Below are 20,755 nucleotides of genomic sequence, written 5' to 3' on the forward strand. Positions count from 1 at the left end.
TTTGTCTGTTGCAGGATAAAGATTGAAGATGAATACTCTAAGAACCTCTCCAAGCTCTCCCAGAGCCCCTTGGCTGCTCAGGAAGAAGGGTGAGTGAGTTAACAGAATAGATGTCTATTCGTTCTATATTCTTCACCATATACCTGTTTGCTACTTGGGTGTTTTCCCATCCATTCTATCCAGTTTGGTTGATGTCTCTTGTTTGATCCCATTCCAGAACCCTTGGGGAAGCTTGGGCCCAGCTGAAGAGGAGTTGTCATGACGAGGCTGAAGTCCACCTCAAGTTCTCCAACAAGGTAGCCTACTGTCTTGCTAGAAGATACTGTGAATGTTATAGATTGCATGTACTCTAACAGACCAAGAAAATTCTAAAATCTCCATGTGAACCGACAGAAGTGGACAACATCCATGCTTCACTCATACCTTCAATAACATTATAGGATGTATTTTCTATGGGCTATGGAGCCCTTAGAGAAGGCTTAGTTTGCAGTCAGTTTATTTATGTGTTCCTTTGGTCAATCCAAGGCCTCTATGACCACGTACTGGGGTGTTTGTTTACCTCACTCTGGTCTGACATGGGCAAAGAAAAAAGAGGGGGGACTTACAGCAGCAATTACCAGTGAAGAAAAAAACTCTACTGGGTCTTAAGAATGCTTAAAATAAATCAGAGGTAGCCTTGAAGCTATACATAGCCTCCATTGTCTGATTAATTAGTGGGGGTCTTCTGATGAGCCCCAGGCTGCAGACATGCAGCCCGCCATGATCCCCTCTCCTCTGAGCTCGGAGACACCACGGCTGATGGGATGGGGTTAGGTAACGTGTGGAAGAGTGAGAAATCCTCTTGAACATATAGTGGCCTAAGTGCACTTTTCATGACTATTTATATCCATGCTTTATGCAGCTAGGTCACATATATCCTGTATAGGACTACCAGGACTCTAAATCGGTGTATTTATATAGTAGTTAGATAGGCAGATACAATGAAGTTACAGTGTAGTTACATATAAGTACATATCAATTACAACTGTAATAACTGTACCTCTTCAGCTCCAGTGTGAGGTGGAGAAGCCCCTGCTGACGTTCAGAGACAACTTCAAGAAGGAGTTGAAGAAGTACGATCACCACATCATAGACCTCAGGAAGCAGCTGGCCAGCCGCTATGCAGGCGTGGAGAAGGTATGGACCATTCTAAACCAAAGCATCCTATAATCCTTGTCCTACAATTCAGGTTTTCCCAGAGAAGCTTTAAATGATCCAAAATGAATGTCATAAAAAGTGTTTTAGGGATGATCTGACTACACCACATCATTATTCTGTTGGACTATTGAAAACATTCAACGTATTATAAGATGAACTGTTTTTCTGCTCAGGAAAAACCTGTTGCTTTTTGTTGCCTATCTTTCTCCCCATGGTAATCATATAGACTAGATGAATCAATCGATTGACTTCATACGATCATAACTTCCTGTTCGTTTTATTTTAGTTGGCATCCATTAAACACAGGAGATTTTGTGGGTTTACGGTTCGTGCCTGCCAAGTGCTGTGTTTACATTTCCAACAGTGTTACATCATGACATTGGAGAATTGCCTCAACAGACGAGATGAAGGAAGATCCTGTGATGTGAAATAAGAATAGATTAAGGGATGAGGCCGGGATTTGAGTGGGGAAATAGGTAGCCGAGATGAAAGGGCTGCCATGACTGTGGTAATAGCTGTAGGTTCAGTAGATCTGAGTATTAGCATGAAATGACTCATATTGTTTCTGTATTCACACTGCTGCTTGGGTTGCTGTAGGCCCGTAAAGCCCTGGCAGACCGGCAGAAAGATCTGGAAGTGAAGACCCAGCAACTGGACATCAAGCACATGAACAAACACGAGGAGGACATCAAGAAGGCCCGGAGGAAATCCACACAAGCAGGTCAGGGGTTAAACACACATTGCATCATATGTAGAGCAGCCACACGTCACAGTTCCATGAAACGCCAGCATAGCGGTGCCGATTCTATCCCCAGAGAGGAGAGAACATGCACCCAAAGCATGCTGCATTCTCAGGTGTGCTTTTTATTAACTTACCACAGTGTACTTCTAAAGGCGACAAATTGCCTCTCTCCTTTCAAATCTGAGCCATTCAATTCACCCACAGCGGTGTTTCTTGATAAATCAGCCCTGTATCGCTGAGCAGCGGCTTTTATGTTGCGTAAGCCCCTTTTGAGGCCACTCTTGCGTTGCACGCAAATTGCCTACCCTTGTGATGTTGTGCTGCCATTGTGTAAAGTTGTGGTGGTGTTTTCATAAGCAGCAAGAGGCATAGCCGACAGATTGAGAACTCTGTTGACGGAAGCACCCCCTGACACAACACCAGAAAACATTGCAAAAGAGAGCCAGTAGTATTTCAACATGCAAATAAGTTTAATGATCTATTTTTGTGGTGGGATAATAAGTCGGCTAGGAGAGGACCATTACCCACAATCCCCAGGGCTAATCTTTTGGTCGCAGTGAACAAGGGTATCAATGGAGGACTTGTCCCATCCGGACCAGCCAGGCATCCCAAACAGTCAGATCTGGCAACATGGATCACATGGCCGGGCCTGTTGTGTAAATGGAGCAGAGACAGGGTTGTGGACAGTGCAGATATGTTTCACACGCTCAGGGTTCAGACTTGGGGTGGATTCCCAGACTGTGTTGCCGAAGAAGATGTTTTCCCCAGCAGGAGGCAGAGGGGGTGAGGTGGGGCAGTCAGATAGGGAATGTGGGAGGGTTCAGTCAGACATGGATGGGGTTTGAGAGCTCAGACAGGAGGCCGACAACACTAAAGCTCACTGCCAACAGCAGCCAATAGTAATGTAATGATACTAAGCAATTAGCATAGTCAAAATATTGAGCAATGTCTCTTAATTTATACTTAAAACCATCTGTTATACTGCAAGTATATTTTCCAGTGTTTTGTGTTGTACTGTGGATCTCAAAAACATTATCATGTGCTTAGGAGACAAACACGTCTTGCTTTGCATTTATATTTGAATGTGGAATCATAGTGAATATGCTTAATTCAGATAACATGAGGCTATGATCAGCCATGCAGTACAATGCCTGGGGCTCCCATTTCTCTGTATTCCAGATAGTATGATGGTACAAATAGTTCTGGTGCCAAGATTGTAATTGCTTTTTCCGTACATATCTATGCACACACTTTAGAGGAAAAAGCCAGCATGAAAAAATAAATAAATTAAAGTCGTCATCTTGTTCATTCTCTCTCCCACTCAGATCCTTAGTCTCAGTTCACAGCTCTAATCAATAGATCCCGTTAGGCACGCTTTAGATGACGTCTGCCTTGTGTCTTTCACTTTTTACAGGGGCAAATGTCATTTAAAACCCTGGCCCCATTTCCATATAGATTGAGATGTGCTATTATTGGAGAGGCTGGATTGTCAAATAATTTCCTCTGTAGTTTTGTTTTAGGTTGTTTCTTAAACCCTTTTGTCATGACGTTGCATTAGTTAATGTGACGACTGTTGCTCATCGAATGTTTAAAGTTTCTAATTGCGTGATTAACTGAATCAAGCAATTATTAACTCATTAACCTGGGGCACCATGGGAAAAATAGTTTTTATTGAGTTTCTATTTCCCAATCTCGTTCTGAACGTCCGTGAAATAGTCCGTGAATCTGCACGGACCCGGGTCTCAGCAATGAGTTCGTGCCACACCAATCTTAGTTGAATATTTATTTACTAAAAAGCTAAAATGATGATAAAAGATACACATAGACAAAACATATTATAGGCTATTGATTAGAACTTAGTATAACGGGCCAACACACTATGGCGCGTGTTACCCACAATGGGGATTTCAAAAGAGAGAGAAAAAAGAAAAGTACACGAGAGAAATATACATTTGGGTGAATTTGTCAGCTATGCTATTCTAACCCTAGCCTTGCCCCAAACTGCTGCTCTTATGGGTCAGAATATAATGATGTAATTATGTGGGGAAGTTATCTGTGGATCCTCCACGTGGACCGTTCAGGCTGCTCGATGATGCACTTCTCCGGCGCGCCTTTCTGGTCGTCCTCACGATGTCAGTGTCCTTTTGGCTTAGGAGTCTGTTCCCTCACCCTTACTATGGAAGGGGTCTTCCAAGGACAGACAGCTCAGAGCTCACAGCATAGGAATGAAACCTTTTAGATACCACGATTCGCTGGGATTGGATGCTAAGGGGGTCCGGCTTGAATTCACCCGCTTAGACACAGCTACTCATCCGTAGCCTGGGTTCTGGGTTCGTTGACTTTTTAGACCTTGGCTGCAGCTTGGGTCACGTAGTCTTCTGTAAATTCTTTACTCACAGGTTTTATACCCTTGGGTCAGAAGTGGGCGTAACTGCCTTTAGGGCAATTCTCTGGGCGTACCTAGTTAAGAGCAAGGTCTATGTTTTTCTCAAATCCAATTTTAGACAAAACATTTTTACCAAAACATTCCCTTTGATTTGGACATTTTCCACACAATGTACAATGTATAAACATCAAACATATACTAGGAAAACTCTTCACGTTACAATGTTTTCGTAATAACGTCATCTATTAACCTTTAATAACTAAACAAAAATGACATACATTTTCATATTCCATCTATCATCATGACCACCATTGTGGCTGACGGAAACCATTGTTCCAAAGTCCCTTCATTTCATGTTTAATGTTCTGAGGCTGGTTCTCCATAGTAACAGGACAAAGGAATTTGTCTGTGGCCTGAGATTTACCAGGGGCGTGAGGGGTCATAAAACCCCCACATCTTCAGACCCCTAGATCTCTCCTCCTCTGTTGGGGTTGAGAGATAATCTGTAGGGTTGTGGTCTCCTGTAACCTGACCTGATCAGGACAGTCATGACACTTTCTATAGTAGGCCTTTGTAATATATGTCTAATAGATTGAACTGAAATGTAGAAGAATGTTTCTAGGTCACATTTGCTTTGCACTTTTCTTCAACACTATTTAACCAAGCTTTTATAGACTTAGCATCAGAGGTTAGCCTCTGCATTACGTTGCATCGATAGAGATGTCCCACACTGCAACAGGCATGGTTACTGAGTGCCCTTTGCTGGAGACATAGGGACTGAGTTCATGCACACTTTTCCTCATGCATAAGTTGATTTAGGGCCTACATTTAATGTAGTAAATACTTCAAGCCGGTAGTACTTCATATTTAACTACCTCAATTTAACTGCACATGTATACCAGCAACTTAATGTTTATTTGTTGAGTATTACCTCCTAGTCAAATACACTGTGTTGAATGACCACTCTGAATCTGTTCTCTACAGGTGATGACCTCATGCACAATGTGGACCTGTACAACCGGGCCCAGTCCAAGTGGTTTGAGGAGATGGTCACCACAAGCCTGGTAATACAATTGAACTAACTCGTCATAGTCTCATTGTTGATAACAAACAATAAAAGCTGATCACGTTCATCGTTATCTTTGTTTTGACAGTGAGGTTGATTCCTTTGTCTATGTATTTCCCTCTGTTCTTCAGGAGCTGGAGAGACTTGAGGTTGAGAGGGTGGAGATGATACGACAAGATTTACGCCAGTACACAACGCTGCGACATGAAACTGACATGTTCAACCAAAGTGTGAGCCATGTGTCCATTTCACTTACAGTACAAGTGGCGGTTCCCTTGAGTCAGCCTGACAGAACATGTGGCTGTTTGCTGGAGTCAGACAACCAATCTGACAGTCATGACAGCCTGGACTCAAGGGTAGAATACGGTCACCGTAACCGACCTTGACGTAACATAGTAAAAGTACATCTGGGACACCCCAATTAGAATGATATGTTACATTTTGTATGGTATGTGTTCATTTGTAGATGTCCATCATCCGTTTCGTATGATATGTTACGAATTACAATTCGTACAATTCGTATAATATGTGATGAATTGCAATTTGTACAATATGTTACAAATTTGCCAAATGTATGATATGTTAAGAATTATGAGTTATAATGTTAGCTAGGTGGCTAAGGCTAGGGGTTATGGTTAGGGGTTACAGTTGGGTTAAGGTTAGTTTTAGGGGTTAGTTTAAGGGTTAGATTAGGGTTAGGGGAAGGTTTAGCTAATGTAGCCGATGTGAAATGGCTAGCTAGTTAGCGGTGGTGCGCGCTAGTGGCATTTCAATTGGTGACGTCACTTGTTCTGAGACCTTGAAGTAGTGGTTCCCTTTGCTCTGCAAGGGCCGCGGCTTTTGTGGAGCGATGGTTAACGATGCTTTGAGGGAAACATGTCACGAGCTACTCATTTTTTTCCTAGCTTTAAAATAGGCACATTCTTCTCCTCTCCCCTCCAACTCTTCCCTGGAACCTTAGTGTACAGGAGAAAGTAGTGCATTATGTTTTCTGTCAATATACCTGTTTTAAAAAATGGTCAATAAATTCTAAGGAGGGGCTCTATAAAATCCTAATTGTTTTATATATTTTCCCAAATTATGTTTTTCAGTTTTATTTTTCCTGTTTTAAGATTGTTTTTGTTTTTCACTTTCAAAATGACACTTGTTCATAGAGAAACAACGAAATTGGATGTTTTGAGTCACAACAGAAGACCTTATATTTTTGGTCTGGAATAAAACGAACACATTTAGATTTTTGAGTATAATTCCCCTTTAATTGTGCATCTAGAGAGTGAGCAATGTGCCGTCTAATGTGCCGGTCTAGCAATGGTTCTGTCCTACTGGTGCTTATTTAATGGTAACGTTTGCAAATAATAGACACAAATTACATACTTAATCATGATATACAGTACTTCTGCTAGATAATAAATTAATTGGCAGATATCGTGTTAGGTTTGGCTTTTTTTGCGAATAGTGGCTAACCAATGGTGGGATAATGTCAATGTTGCGTTGATTAGATGGTAGCTGGGAGCATGCGGTCTGTTTGCGGTGGAACGTGAAAAATGCATGTACTTTCAGAATTGTTGGCGAGCTACTCGTAGATGGGCTGCGAGATCGATCTGTTGGAGACCCCTGTGCTAAGTAGTTTCAAAGTATCTAAAAAGTAGTAAGTAGTTGCAAAGTTGCTTATGAGCTAAAATGCTAATGTTGTCTGTGATGAGATTCGAGTATGCAAACGTTGGATTGCTAGGCGTTCGCGTTATACCCGTAACCTTCTGTTTTATGATACCATGCCAAACGTAACATATAATACTAATTTGAGTGTCCTGTATTTACATTTACCATGTTACGTCTAGTCTGTAAGACCAGACTGGCCATGGTCAGCCTAGTTAATTGATGAGCAGTTTTGAACTATTATGTTAAATAATTAAATATACAACATAGGTTGCACTTTGTGTGATGGTTACCATCTGAAGAGCATAGTGCTACAGTAAAACAGAATGGTCATCAGTGAAATAGGTCTTTTGGAGAGCATAGTGCTACAGTAAAACAGAATGGTCATCAGTGAAATAGGTCTTTTGGAGAGCATAGCGCTACAGTAAAACAGAATGGTCATCAGTGATATAGGTCATTTGGAGAGCATAGCGCTACAGTAAAACAGAATGGTCATCAGTGATATAGGTGTGGTGTATGTTGATTTTTTAAAAATCAGATCCTTGTTAGGAGCTAACAATTCTAGATCAAGTATCCCAATACAAAGGATTTGTGCAATGTACTCAGGTCAACGTTTTGGTAAGCATGTTGGTTGTGAAAATGCTGGCCAAACAGTTAAAAGGATTTCACTGCCTCCAAACTCGATCACCATACCACTGTCACCCCTTCACCAGCTGTTATCACCCCCTGCTGACTGTTTCACTGGGCCATACAGGGAGAATGAACCCAGATGCTCTCCTCATTTAGGAGGTGCAAACACCTGCAGATCTAATGAGACGTTGAGGGTCCTGTACCAAGGGTAGTGCCACTTTGGGTGATGGTGAAGGCCAATTACAGGTGCCACACACTACTGATCAGCCTAATAAGGAGGTTGTCCTTTAGAGGTCCACTATAACAAGCTCAGCTGATACCTGCTGGCACACTTCTTTGCCTTCAGTTGTATTAGCAAAAGGCAGCTCGATGTGTCTCCAGAAACAGTACTCTTAACCCTGACCACTATGGATAGAAGTGTCTGTCTCTCCCCTCATTGTGTTCTGTATGAGCATCTACGAGTTCTCTAAGCATTTACATTGTCTATGAGATGTGTCAGTGTTGGCTTCATGTGCGATGAAGGTCCATATGAGCCTGTGTGTGTGTGTGTGTGTGTGTGTGTGTGTGTGTGTGTGTGTGTGTGTGTGTGTGTGTGTGTGTGTGTGTGTGTGTGTGTGTGTGTGTTGGCAGACGGTGGAGCCAGTGGATCAGCTGCTTCAGAGTGTGGACCCAGCCAAAGACCGAGAGCTGTGGGTGCAGGAGCACAAGACCGGGGAGCTCCGCCCTGTGGACATGGACATATAGTCAACTACATTGACGTACCTCAAGCAGCCAGAGGCAACACCTCCATACTGTCAGAATCCCAGGCCTCTCACAGAACATTCCAACTACAGGTGCAGGTGCATGTATGTTCAGGATAAGGTGAGACCTGTACATTCTGTCTATGATGACATCAGAATAGCACAATGTTAACTCAGTGATAACTGGAGAAAGGTTAGCATTCCCAATGCAGTGCTTTTCAACCTACAATGGAAAAACAAGAGATCCATAGTCCAAATACCAGCATGTTACAGTAATACAATGTTTGATAGTTTTACTGTGTATAATGAATGCCAGTAAACAAGCTTAAACAATAATGTTGTTTTTTATCTGTTGTAAAATTAGAAGTTTACCCTATTAAGAAGGATACATTTTTATGTATTTGAGGAATAGATTGGATGCATTGTAAAACCTTATAATTTTGGCATATAAACCGAACAACTAATTATTAACATTTCACTTTATTTTAGATACTGGAATATGAAACATTATGTGATATCCTAGATTAATTATGATATATTTTCATATTTACGCCCATTCATTTTACATTTACTGTATATGGTTAAGTGCATATTGGTGAAATATGATGGCTGTCTTGGCACTGTAGTACAATGTATATGGGATGTGTTTACAGAAGGTATATACTCCAAGTTACTGCACTCAATGAACAAGAGTGAATCAACTCATTAAGGTTTGTCATGAACACGAATTTATGTACAACAACCTCTCTCTAAGTTGAATAGGGTAAGATGTTTAGGATTGTGAAACAGCATGTTTGTCACACGTCACCTCGTGTGGCAGATTGGAACATAGGCCTGAGTCTATTTTGGATCTGTGGTGAGACAATGATGACGACGATCCATGTTACAATGAACACCTTTTAGTGCCTCAAGGTTGTAAACAGTACCTGGAATGTTCTTGATATATTCTATTCTGCATCAGTGTATATTTGTAGATACAAGCTAGATGTATTTTGCTGTTAACTGTTTAAGTGGCCTTGCACTTTCGGTCAACTAAATGTTTGTACCTTGTTGTTTGTCAATTAACTATAACAGGACAATAGTCAACAGATTCGAAAATCATTCATTTATTTTGCACGGCACTTTGTGGGTCAACCATTGCTTAGAGTTGGGAATTGCTATTTTGCATTTATCCTAAATACAGTCCACTTTGTATTTCCAGGAGTGCTTTGTATTTCCAGGAGTGCTTTGTATTTCCAGGAGTGCTCAGTTGGATGCTCCAAGTCACATTTTAATGACTCGCAAAAGCTCATCAGAAAAAGTGGTCAGTGTTACTTGCACTGGAACCTGTGCTTGTCCATACATTTCATACAGTATGCTATTAACAGATAATAGCCTTTAGCCAACATATCCACCTTAAAAAGCGTACATAACATGATATAAAATACTGCATGTTTGTCTGTCTGTCTGTCTGTCAGTCTGTATTTTGCCGTTAGTTATTCTGGAAGTGTAACAAAGCAGGGACTTACTGTGTTTATGGACCATCTCCTCACTCCTTTCATATTCTAATGTGGATAATACATTCACTATGCCAAGACATGCAAACAGAGAACACATCTATTCAGTATATAGACAACGTCTATTCAGTATATACATGCCTTATCCACATTGTTTCTAGGTGAGAAAATATGAAAATACCACTGAAATGATTTGCATTGTTCTATCCCAAACTAATCCAGATTGAAATGTTGTACTTATTGTATACGTTATCAGTATGTGACAGTATGTGTTGACAGTATGTGTCAATGTTATATGTGTTATGGTAAAGTTCTTACATTAGAAGTTAATGTACTTAACTTAACCACTCATTTTGTAGTAATGTTGATTTAATTGCCTTTTGTTAACTGATTTCCATTTCTCATGTACATCAATTCAAATGTTTCCAATCTTTAAAGAAATGTCAAATCATTGGTGACCTTTGTCCAGACAATATACTGTAGAATGCTGTGTTTACAATAAATCGTTTCCTTGGAAATACGATTTGACAAGACTTAAAAGGGTTTTGTTTCATTATCATATACTGGCTTACATACAGTTTGGCTTACTTCAAGTTCTGGGACATGTTTAAATGAATTGGATTCATCCCAATAAGCAGATGAAATTCAGCCTTTTGCCTCCGGCTTTTACAGTCAATCCCCTCCCCTCTGACTGTCTGTGGATTGGCCAGGGAGATCCAGGGAGATAGGCCAGGTGGGGGAATATTGACATGAAACCAGGCCATGCATTACTGGGAGCCAGATCAGGCTTTAGAGAGAGAACGAGTCCTGTGTTTCTGACCTTACAGCTGGGACAAGTTCAGTGCCAAGATGACATATGATTGGAGTTAAAGCACATGTTCTGTAATTCATTATTTGACGTGTGTAATGTATGGAGCGGGCTGCTCCTCGCTCTAGATCATCTTTAATATTGCAGATTGTGGGTTCTATCAATGTAATTGTTTGCGTCATTTCCAATATTTTGTTCTTTATTATTTCCCCCTAACCCTACCACCCCTCCCCTAACTGGAGTAAACCAATGGACAACAATACGTAGACTTATACTCCCTGCTTATACAATATATTTTACAGGCACCTCAGTTATACCTCAGTTATCCCTCTTCCTTTAGTCCCTCCCATCTATCTCTAGTTTTCATTTCTACTTGCCATATATTTTTCAACTGTGCTGTGCTGTTTCACAAAAGTTCTGAACCTTTCTATTCTCATAGTTTGAGGCTGCTCCTCAATCTCATCAACACTATTGAGCCATTCTCTTAGATTGCAATTATGGTCATTTGGTTATATGTTTACTATTGTTCTTGTAAACAAAGACAGTTATTGTATTTGATACTATAGTATGTCTCTTTAACAATATAAACCAACATATGATCAAATTCAGGATGATACCATTTCAAAATATAATAACTCTACACACTTAAATACACGCTTATTGAAGGGAAATCAAAATGCCAACAAGAAAGAAATGTCATTCCCTCAGGACCAGGCAGACGATTTGTGAAAGTACATCTGTATTGCTCTTTTTAGAATGCCTTGAATCATTCAACAAAAGTTGAATATTACATTTACTCATTTTCTCTACTTAAATCCAGTATATAGTATATATATTTATTTTTTTAAACGTTTTTTAGAACCCCTTAATAATGTCATTTTTCACAGCGTTTTTTATTATATAGTTTCCAGCAGTCTCTGGCAGCATCAACAAAATGTCAACAATATTCAAGAAAAAAGACTCCTTTTCCTTTGTTCTACCAGTTGAATACTGTACATTGTATGAGGTTTCAGTCCTGCTAAGCACATTATAAGACACATTCTATAGACATGATTACCTTCATAACAAACCTCTGCCAGGATGTTTCTAAACTGACCTTCACATACTAATAGGATTGATAGTAAGACAGGGATTGTTAACTTCAGCCTAATTCCCTTCACAAGGAGCTCCCCACTGGGCACCTAATTTCATTTAAATATCATGGAAACAACATTGATTCAACCAGTGTGTGCCCAGTGGGTCCTTTCCTGGTGGCTTTCTCTTTATTCAACTAATGCAAGTGAACACAGCAGCAGGCAACAGAATCCTGGAAACCATTCATTCATTATGAAATAGAAAATAATACCCATAATTCTAGAGCACGGAACAGTTATTTGAGTGGGAAGAAAAGTCCAGGTGTCTCATAGACAAACAGGTCATCCACCACAATGTGCGGTACTTCAATGTGTAAGCCAATGTTGTCTAGCGCACAAAGAGCCCAGGTCTGGCAGGTGAGTTGGGTTTGTAAACAGTTAAGCTTTGAACAGTCTTATAGAATTCAAAAGAATGATTTTGTCAGAAAGCTATTGTTTCTTCTCCTTCAGTTTGTCCTTGATTTTCTGGGGCTCATCATACTGAATCAACCGTAGGATGTCCTTGTTGTCCATCACTCCTTGAATGAATTCCCTCTCTGCAATCTTGTCTGGAAAGGAAACATAGAAAATGTCATTACTGAATCAACATTATTATGGTTGTTTATTTAATGTATCTAATTGTGCAAAACTCATAAGAAGTCTCTCATGCCAGAAGTTCTCATCACATTTAGAAAATTCTTCACAATCAAAATTACCATCTTCTTTCTTTCCAAAAAAGTCCCAGACTTTTTCTGCTCTCTTATCAGGTGTGTTTTCATCTTCAGGCAGGTCCTTTTGGTCTTCCTCAGGGATCATGTTAAATATTGACTGTAAAGCAATATAACAATAAAACATAAACACTTTCAAATGTAGATTAAATACTGAATTCAGCACATGTACTATAATAGCACAGTTCTTGAAATGCAGACTACATAAAGATTGTTCTCCCATCATATTTTTACGGGACGACTGAATACGTAGAATATTAAACAATTCACCTTATCATTTCACAAATGTATGAAATAATATATGTTCTGCTTTTAATTTGATTCATCTTGTTGCACTTTTTGGTTGTAACTAAGATCTTTGTTTATGTCCATTTTGTATACTGAGTGGTTCAGTAACTACCACCACACTAGAGGCAGAGAAATGGTTTGTTTTTGTACCTTAACAATCTCTTGGATCTCATTTTTGCTGATGGTTCCGTTTCCATCCACGTCGTAGAGGGCGAAGGCCCACTCTAGCTTCTGCAGGGTCTTACCTCCGGAGGTAAGGTGCAGGGCCACAATGTACTCCTTAAAGTCCAGTTGACCATCTGCGTTGGTGTCAAAGCTCCTAAAGACATGCCTTGCGTACTCAGTAGGGTCTGCATTAGGGAAGAAGCTGGCATAGATGCCCTCAAATTGCTCCTTGGTGATCCTGCCCGTGGGGCATTCCTTGAGGAAGGACTGGTACCAGACACACAGCTCGGCCTCGTTGTACTTAGTATTGGACTTCAGGTCCTCCAGAAGTTCCTTAGACAGTGCCCCACTCTTAGAATTCCCCATGCTGCAAAGAAACACTATGGCGAAGTGATAATATTGTTATTGTTCTTGTTTTGTGTGTACTACCTCTCTCATCTGACTTGGAGGAAACCACCTGTTGGCTTCTTCCTGACTTGGTCTGACTCTCCTTCTCACCCTGACCACTTCACAATGTGCTGAACAGGATTATGGTCATCGCTACTTAAATACCAGACAGGCTGTCTTGAAGATAAAGAGGATAACTACGTCATACGAGGTTGACATATTTTCTAGGGTCCAATGAGGTAGTAGTGTGTGCATCATACAGGCACAATGACATCAAGCTTTACATAATACAGGTTGATACAGTTTAAGATTAGCCAAGGATTAGATTGAGCTTTCTGGATGTAATATGTCCATTGTTGCCAAAATAACATTGTTACATGATTTCCATTAAAAAAATACTGATACTACCGTCCTATTTCACCTGTTGTAGTTGACACTACAGTGATGTTCACTGACTTAATTTTTATTTTACCTTAATTTAACTAATTTAACTATTTTAACTATTTTCAATGATAGCCTAGGATCAGTGGGTTAACTGCCTTGTTCAGGGGCAGAACGACAGATTTGTATCTTGTCAGCTCGGGGAGTCAATCTTGCAACCTTTTGGTTACTAGTCCAACGCTCTAACCACTAGGCTACCTGCCGGCTACCTGGTTTGTGGTAAACAAGATATGTGAATGAGCAGGGTGAAAGGTGTGCAAGTTTAAGCCCACCTGTAGAGCAGGGTATTCGTGTCTGTGAAGCAGCTCAGGGCTGTCCCTGTAGCTAGCATAGGGAGATGAGATGAATTGTCTCTCCATTGTAACAGTCTCATGGCAGATTACTGGGCCATCTGCTGTTTTAGTAATTGGACCTCGATGAATTCAGGAATTGAGCTGAGTAAGTGCTGTGCTGTGAGAGTGATGGCTTTACTCTGACAGCTCTGTCACAGCATCATACACTCCTCTACTAGAGCTGGCTAATGCTCAGCGTAATTAGAAAAGTTGGCTAATTTAGATTAAATTCCTGAAAATGATTCATGTTTCCACAGAGTCTTTGCCAATATTGAATCCCATATAAGATGACCCTGCTCAGACCATGTCAACATTGCCATGTCATTGACAGATGCCAAGTTTTTTACGTAGTGATGTATAACAAGTCTTAATTTTTATTTCAGTATTGGTTACAGAATGTAGTGATTTAAACAAGGAAACTTTGTTATACACTACATCCTCAAAAGTATGTGGACACCCTTTCAAATTTGTTGATTGGGCTATTTCATCCACATCCATTGCTGACAGGTGTATAAAATCGAGCACAGAGCCATGCAATCTCCATAGACAAACATTGGTAGTAGAATGGCCTTACTGAATGTGGCACCGTCATAGGATGCCACCTTTCCAACAAGTCAGTTTGTCAAATGTCTGCCCTGCTAGAGCTGCCCCGGTCAACTGTAAGTGCTGTTATTGTGAAGTGGAAACGTCTAGGAGCAACAACGGCTCACAGAATGGGACCGTCGAGTGCTGGAGCGTGTAGAACGTAAAAATCGTCTGTCCTCAGTTGCAACACTCACTACCGAGTTCCAAACTGCCTGTGGAAGCAACATCAACACAAGAACTGTTCTTCGGGACCATGAAATGGGTTTCCATGGCCGAGCAGCTGCACACAAGCCTAAGATCACCATGCGCAGTGCCAAGCGTCCATTGGACTCTGGAGCAGTGGAAGCGCGTTCTCTGGAATAATTGATTTGAAATTCAGAATTATTATTTGAATGATCAATAATATGGATGCCTACAATACCATCTTCAAGTCAATCGTTATGACTGGCAATGGTATTAACAGCATAAAAACTGTAAATGATAGTGATACAATTAGCATTATGTGTGTTATGGTGTTAGTGGTATGTTGTGTAGAAACCAGGCTAAGATGTCAGTCTGCTGAGCTCAGCTCAAGGTATTTGCGTTGCCCTCTTGTTACAAGAGAGTGAAGTCTAAGCAACCCGTTTACAGTACTGTAAGTCTGATCATCTATGACACAATGGGGGAAATGGTATTGGTGTTAATGTCAGCATCTTTATAACTTTATACCGTATATCTTTATAACTTTATACCGTACCTAAATAACTTTCAGGGTATTTTGGTGGGATGGTGTGTGTGAATGTGTTATTAATTTAACTGCATCTCATTTTAGTTTTGGCAGCCCCAGCAGAGCTCATATCAGCTTAGGTCTTATTGTGTTACCTCGTCCAACCAACTGACGCCATAGAGGGAATGAAGCTAGTGTAACCAGCTTATGTCTGACGTGGTGGCAGTGGTACACAGGGGACATAAACATAGTTGTGCAAATCATAACTGCTGAGCACAATGTTCAGCCAGTTCGATTCCTAACTCATATTTATGTACTGAACATTTAATGGATTAAGCACTCAAAGCACTCCTATGCCATCAATCTGGAATTTATCTTGCATAATCAGATGGCAAGTTAACCCAATCACAGTATCTCAAATATATGTAAGCAGAATTAAGAAATACTACTGTAAAAAATGTGTTGGTGGGAAAGTAGATTGATGTTTAGTCATTACTAATGTTTATCTCTTTATAATGGTCAGGATATAGTAGTGTAAGTTGAGTTCCAGTTATAATCATTTCCTGGCTATTTACAGGAAAAGAAGGAAGTGGACATCTAAATCCATAACAACACACTGAGTGGTGTTGCCTGTAGAGCCTCAGGACATAATGATGCCAAAATCAACATGTCTTACATTGGCATCTAAACTCTCACAAGTATATCAGGTCCAAATGTATTCTTATTTTATGTTTGCTTGCTTCTGTACAGCCCAGTGTATGAACGTTTCTCATGACATCCAGGAGCCTGCACAACAGCTGAGCGTGCTGACATGTTCAGAGCAGTGTGTATCTACATGGGGTTGAACAAGGTCAGTGTCCTCATCCATCAATGGTGCTCAGTTTGCCTGGCAAACATGAAAGGATTCAGATTGAGGATAATCCTGTTTTTTGCTGGAATACCTTTGTAAGCTTTGAGTTTTAAGGTTGCATGTTTCATCTACTGCTGGACATTTTTGATTCTGTAAATTGTGGATTCTGGCCAAAAACAAAAACAATACAGGTATAGTTGAGAGGGGAAATCATGTTCATTTTTTTATTGGTTGTTATATAAGAATAGGAGGAATTGGAAGTAGACAGTTGTTAGTGAATTTTTTTCAGCACTATGCTGAAGCTGGACTTTGGGCATTTGGCAAGTGTACATTCCAAAATTATATATCAAAATCCCCTCAAACAGTATGGACTCAAAGTAATTGGGTCATAAGCATATCATTGCACATAATATTGTAAATCAACTAAGATGGCCCCATAATCAAGGGTAGACTATATTTCCTAGGGAAAATATTACCCAACTCTCAGCATACTACAGAATTGAAAGATGACCACAAGAATAAAAGGAAAAATGTCTCAAACCCTCGGTCTGGTTCCACTCACCTGAAAGTAATGTTTTGGTACTTGTGCCTTTTTAAGGTGAATAGCACATGGAAGGTAATGTACCCACATATGGATTATGTTTACAGAATTTCTGACACAACATCGTTGTGCTGCAATCATATACTCTCAGCTCACTGGGTTTGCCTTACTTTCCAATAGGAGGTGTCCAATATTATGTCAAATATTGATTGATTACACATCTGTTTTATTGCCCTGTTTTCCCCACCACTTGAATCTGCAAAGTCATCTCTGTCATCTCTTTTTTCTGTTGGATCTATTAAGTGACACTGTCCCATTAAGTCACAAGAGAGTACATTTAAGGCTTGGTATTACATAAGATGTAATATCATTACTAAGCATTATCATGGTAGTTCCACAGTGTACTGTATGACTTCTGCCATGAGGAATTAATTCCTCATTCCCTGATCTAACAATCCTCCTGGGTCCTTTGTTTTTACGGTCTGTGCAGAAACGTTTGGTCTCTCAGAAAGCTGAGTACAAATGTCAGTATCAAATTCTCTCAATAGAAACAATCATTCAGTGATGTTGGATGTTAGCTCCATGTCAAGAATTACTGCACCTCACTAACACAGTGGAGATGTTTAGATACCTGTGACCCTGTGTCCATTCTGTGTCACTCAAGTCAGCTCCATGCACTGAACTCCAATATGTAGGCCACAACTGCTGATCAGTGAAGGAAGTGGCACTTGCTGCCCTCTTGGTATTCATTGGCCTAGTGGAGAGTAGTTATGGACAAGACAAATCAGTTGAAGAAAATGCAGGATCCTTTCTCCCAACATCTGTCATCTGTTAAGCCTATTTCCCAAAGCAGTTTGCCTACATTTGCATGTAACATCCTGCATAAGCCAATCACCAGGCTATCAAATAGGAACAGATTTACTTTGCATGCACACATGTTGATGCTTGATCTGCAGCCTCATGCAATAATGTGTGTTTCACAACCTAAAGTCACTGTCACACTTTGAGTTGATCTGACCTTTATGATAGCAGGTACAGTATGATGAAATTATACACTGAGTGTACAAAACTAATATTGAGTTGTAGCCCCCTTTTGCCCTCAGAACAGCATCAATTTGTCGGTGCATGGACTCCACAAGGTGTCGAAAGCGTTCCACAGGGATTCTGGACCATGTTGACTCCAATGCATCCCACAGTTGTGTCAAGTTGACTGAATGTTATTTTGTTGGTTGACCATTCTTGAAACACACGAGAAACTGTTGAACGTAAAAAAAACAGCAGTGTTGCAGTTCTTGACACCGTCAAACCGGTGCGCCTGGCATCTACTACCACACCCCTTTCAAATGCACTTAAATATTCTGTCTTGCCCGTTGACCCTCTGAATGGCACACAAACACAATCCATGTCTCAATTGTCTCAAGGCTTTACAATCCTTATTTAACCGACCTCTTTCCCTTCATCTACACTGATTGAAGTGGATTTAACCAGTGACATCAATCAGGATTCATAGCTATCTCCGGGATTCACCTGTTCAGTCTATGTCATGGAAAGAGAAGGTGTCCTTAATGTTTTGTACACTCACTGTAGTTTGTGAAAACATGCATCAGTAATGCCCAACTCTGCCAGAGCATGTCCAGTCCAATGTTGGCATTGGCGAGAGCCTTGTTCCAGATTAAAGAGTAAGCCCAAATTAATCTTTTTTATTACTATGCTCACAGAAACCGCCTAGGTTTAGATATGACAATAAAATGGAGGTCTAGAATATAATTTGTCCTGTGTAATAAATTACGCATTTGGTGAGTGGGTGGAGAAAGATGGGAGAAAAAGAGACCACAGCAAGCAGAAGAGAAAAGAGAGAGAGAGAGTTCAAATAAACAAGGGAGAGACAAAAAGAGTGATTGGAGGATTGGAGTATAAGGGAGCGCAAGCAAGGAAGAGAACGAATCCTTCAATAAAGGTATCAGGCAGCACATCCTTAGAGCCACAGGAGAGATGTACATACAGCATCACTCAAGGAACCTCAAATGCCACAAGATTATGAAGATTTGAGATATATTTGAGAGGCGAAACACGGCGGCGACATATCGAAAGCCTGGATTAGTTGCCATTTCATTTCATTTTGCCCAGCCTCCACCATGGGGACAGAGTGCAGTCGGCGGGGGTCCCTGGCGCTCACCCTCAACATTGTAGCATTTACGTGTGCCCTGTCAGCAGTGAGCACTAGCTTTTGGTGCGAGGGGACCAGGAAGGTGGTCAAGCCTTTCTGCACGGGGCCGGTGACGACCAGGCAGTCGTACTGCATTCGCTTCAACAGCAGTAACATCAATGACAGCCGGCTGGTGCAGTACATCTGGGAGTCGGGAGAAGAGAAGTTCCTGATGAGGAAGTTCCACACCGGCATCTTCTTCTCCTGTGAGCAGGCTGCTGACATGAATGGTAAATAACGTTGCAGAAATGTTGAAATAGAACATGCAACTATGTTGGCCGCTCCGCAGCTGGTCCTGTGTGACCATGCTCTCTAAACCTGATGTGGTTTGGGTACATTACAACAGGAAGTGAAGGAGGAAGTACATTGGGAGAGACTAAAATAAGATCAAGATGCAAATGATTTGACAGTCTACTATTTACTTGCATAATTACATCACCATGTTGTTTTGTCTTTTTTAGTCTTTGAGCTTTGATAAAATAAGCAAAAAGTAATGTTCTGTTTGGTATCAGGTTACTTGTGTTGACTTTACTGAAATGGACTGACATAACGATGCATCAGTTTTAGTAGGAGTTTTACAGTACGGAGGTCATTGAGTGCAAGAATTGGAATGCTTGCAGAAACTCTGTGACTCAACATTGATTTGCTATGATTGCTGTGAGAATCAGCAGTAGAAAGTCCTGAGGTGTGACAGAACAAGCAGCTGTGAGAGTCAGCAGTAGCCAGTCCTGAGGTGTGACAGAACAAGCAGCCGTGAGAGTCAGCAGTAGCCAGTCCTGAGGTGTGACAGAACAAGCAGCTGTGAGAGTCAGCAGTAGCCAGTCCTGAGGTGTGACAGAACAAGCAGCTGTGAGAGTCAGCAGTAGCCAGTCCTGAGGTGTGACAGAACAAGCAGCTGTGAGAGTCAGCAGTAGCCAGTCCTGAGGTGTGACAGAACAAGCAGCTGTGAGAGTCAGCAGTAAACAGTCCTGAGGTGTGACAGAACAAGCAGCTGTGAGAGTCACCAGTAGCCAGTCTTGAGGTGTGACAGAACAAGCAGCTGTGAGAGTCAGCAGTAACCAGTCCTGAGGTGTGACAAAACAAACAGCTGTGAGAGTCAGCAGTAGCCAGTCTTGAGGTGTGACAGAACAAACAGCTGTGAGAGTCAGCAGTAGCCAGTCCTGAGGTGTGACAGAACAAGCAGCTGTGAGAGTCAGCAGTAGCCAGTCCTGAGGTGTGACAGAACAAGCAGCTGTGAGAGTCAGCAGTAGCCAGTCCTGAGGTGTGACAGAACAAGCAGCTGTGAGAGTCAGCAGTAGCCAGTCCTGAGGTGTGACAGAACAAACAGCTGTGAGAGTCAGCAGTAGCCAGTCCTGAGGTGTGACAGAACAAGCAGCTGTGAGAGTCAGCAGTAGCCAGTCCTGAGGTGTGACAGAACAAACAGCTGTGAGAGTCAGCAGTAGCCAGTCCTGAGGTGTGACAGAACAAACAGCTGTGAGAGTCAGCAGTAGCCAGTCCTGAGGTGTGACAGAACAAGCAGCTGTGAGAGTCAGCAGTAGCCAGTCCCTAGGTGTAACAGAACAAACAGCTTAGTGGGATAGAAAAAGGACTAGAGACATGAGGACTGGAGACATGAGGATTGGAGACATGAAGACTGGAGACATGAAGACTGGAGACACCACTATCAGATAATGGATAGGGTCTGATTTTAAAA

The 20,755-nt window shown here is 41.1% G+C and overlaps 3 protein-coding genes across 5 annotated transcripts in view; 2 read left to right on the forward strand and 1 right to left on the reverse strand.

Annotated features, from left to right (window-relative positions):
* LOC109897398 (growth arrest-specific protein 7-like) overlaps positions 1 to 10,446 on the forward strand; it is a 34,633-nt gene extending 24,187 nt beyond the window's left edge. For all 3 annotated transcript variants that reach the window (XM_031834694.1, XM_031834696.1, XM_031834695.1), the window contains 7 exons: positions 15 to 89; positions 218 to 296; positions 1,048 to 1,176; positions 1,795 to 1,918; positions 5,310 to 5,389; positions 5,523 to 5,621; positions 8,308 to 10,446. In XM_031834694.1, coding sequence (XP_031690554.1) covers positions 15 to 89; positions 218 to 296; positions 1,048 to 1,176; positions 1,795 to 1,918; positions 5,310 to 5,389; positions 5,523 to 5,621; positions 8,308 to 8,421 — 700 coding nt within the window. In that variant the 3' untranslated portion in view covers positions 8,422 to 10,446. The remainder of the gene's footprint in view (positions 1 to 14; positions 90 to 217; positions 297 to 1,047; positions 1,177 to 1,794; positions 1,919 to 5,309; positions 5,390 to 5,522; positions 5,622 to 8,307) is intronic.
* A 1,144-nt stretch (positions 10,447 to 11,590) lies between these two features.
* Positions 11,591 to 13,560, reverse strand: LOC116375914 (recoverin). The gene is made up of 3 exons (XM_031834697.1): positions 13,000 to 13,560; positions 12,550 to 12,661; positions 11,591 to 12,402 (listed from the first exon to the last, which is right to left on the reverse strand). Exons 1-3 carry the CDS (start codon positions 13,378 to 13,380, stop codon positions 12,284 to 12,286), a joined length of 612 nt encoding a protein of 203 aa, XP_031690557.1. The 5' UTR covers positions 13,381 to 13,560; the 3' UTR covers positions 11,591 to 12,283.
* Positions 13,561 to 18,991: 5,431 nt separating this feature from the next.
* LOC116375916 (germ cell-specific gene 1-like protein) lies at positions 18,992 to 19,428 on the forward strand. Its single transcript, XM_031834699.1, has one exon. The coding sequence runs from the start codon at positions 18,992 to 18,994 to the stop codon at positions 19,298 to 19,300; it is 309 nt and encodes a 102-aa protein (XP_031690559.1). The 3' UTR covers positions 19,301 to 19,428.
* The last annotated feature ends 1,327 nt before the right edge of the window (positions 19,429 to 20,755 follow it).

This window comes from Oncorhynchus kisutch, linkage group LG10 (genome assembly GCF_002021735.2).
Source record: "Oncorhynchus kisutch isolate 150728-3 linkage group LG10, Okis_V2, whole genome shotgun sequence".
NCBI lineage: Eukaryota > Metazoa > Chordata > Actinopteri > Salmoniformes > Salmonidae > Oncorhynchus > Oncorhynchus kisutch.

Coding starts and splice junctions, on each gene's coding strand:
- LOC116375914 (XM_031834697.1), bottom strand. CDS start 13,380: ATGGGGAATTCTAAGAGTGGGGCACTGTCTAAGGAACTTCTGGAGGAC. Junction 12,662..12,999: donor AGATCCAAGAGATTGTTAAG/GTACAAAAACAA, acceptor ATTGCTTTACAG/TCAATATTTAACATGATCCC. Junction 12,403..12,549: donor TTTTGGAAAGAAAGAAGATG/GTAATTTTGATT, acceptor TTTCCTTTCCAG/ACAAGATTGCAGAGAGGGAA.
- LOC116375916 (XM_031834699.1), top strand. CDS start 18,992: ATGGGGACAGAGTGCAGTCGGCGGGGGTCCCTGGCGCTCACCCTCAAC.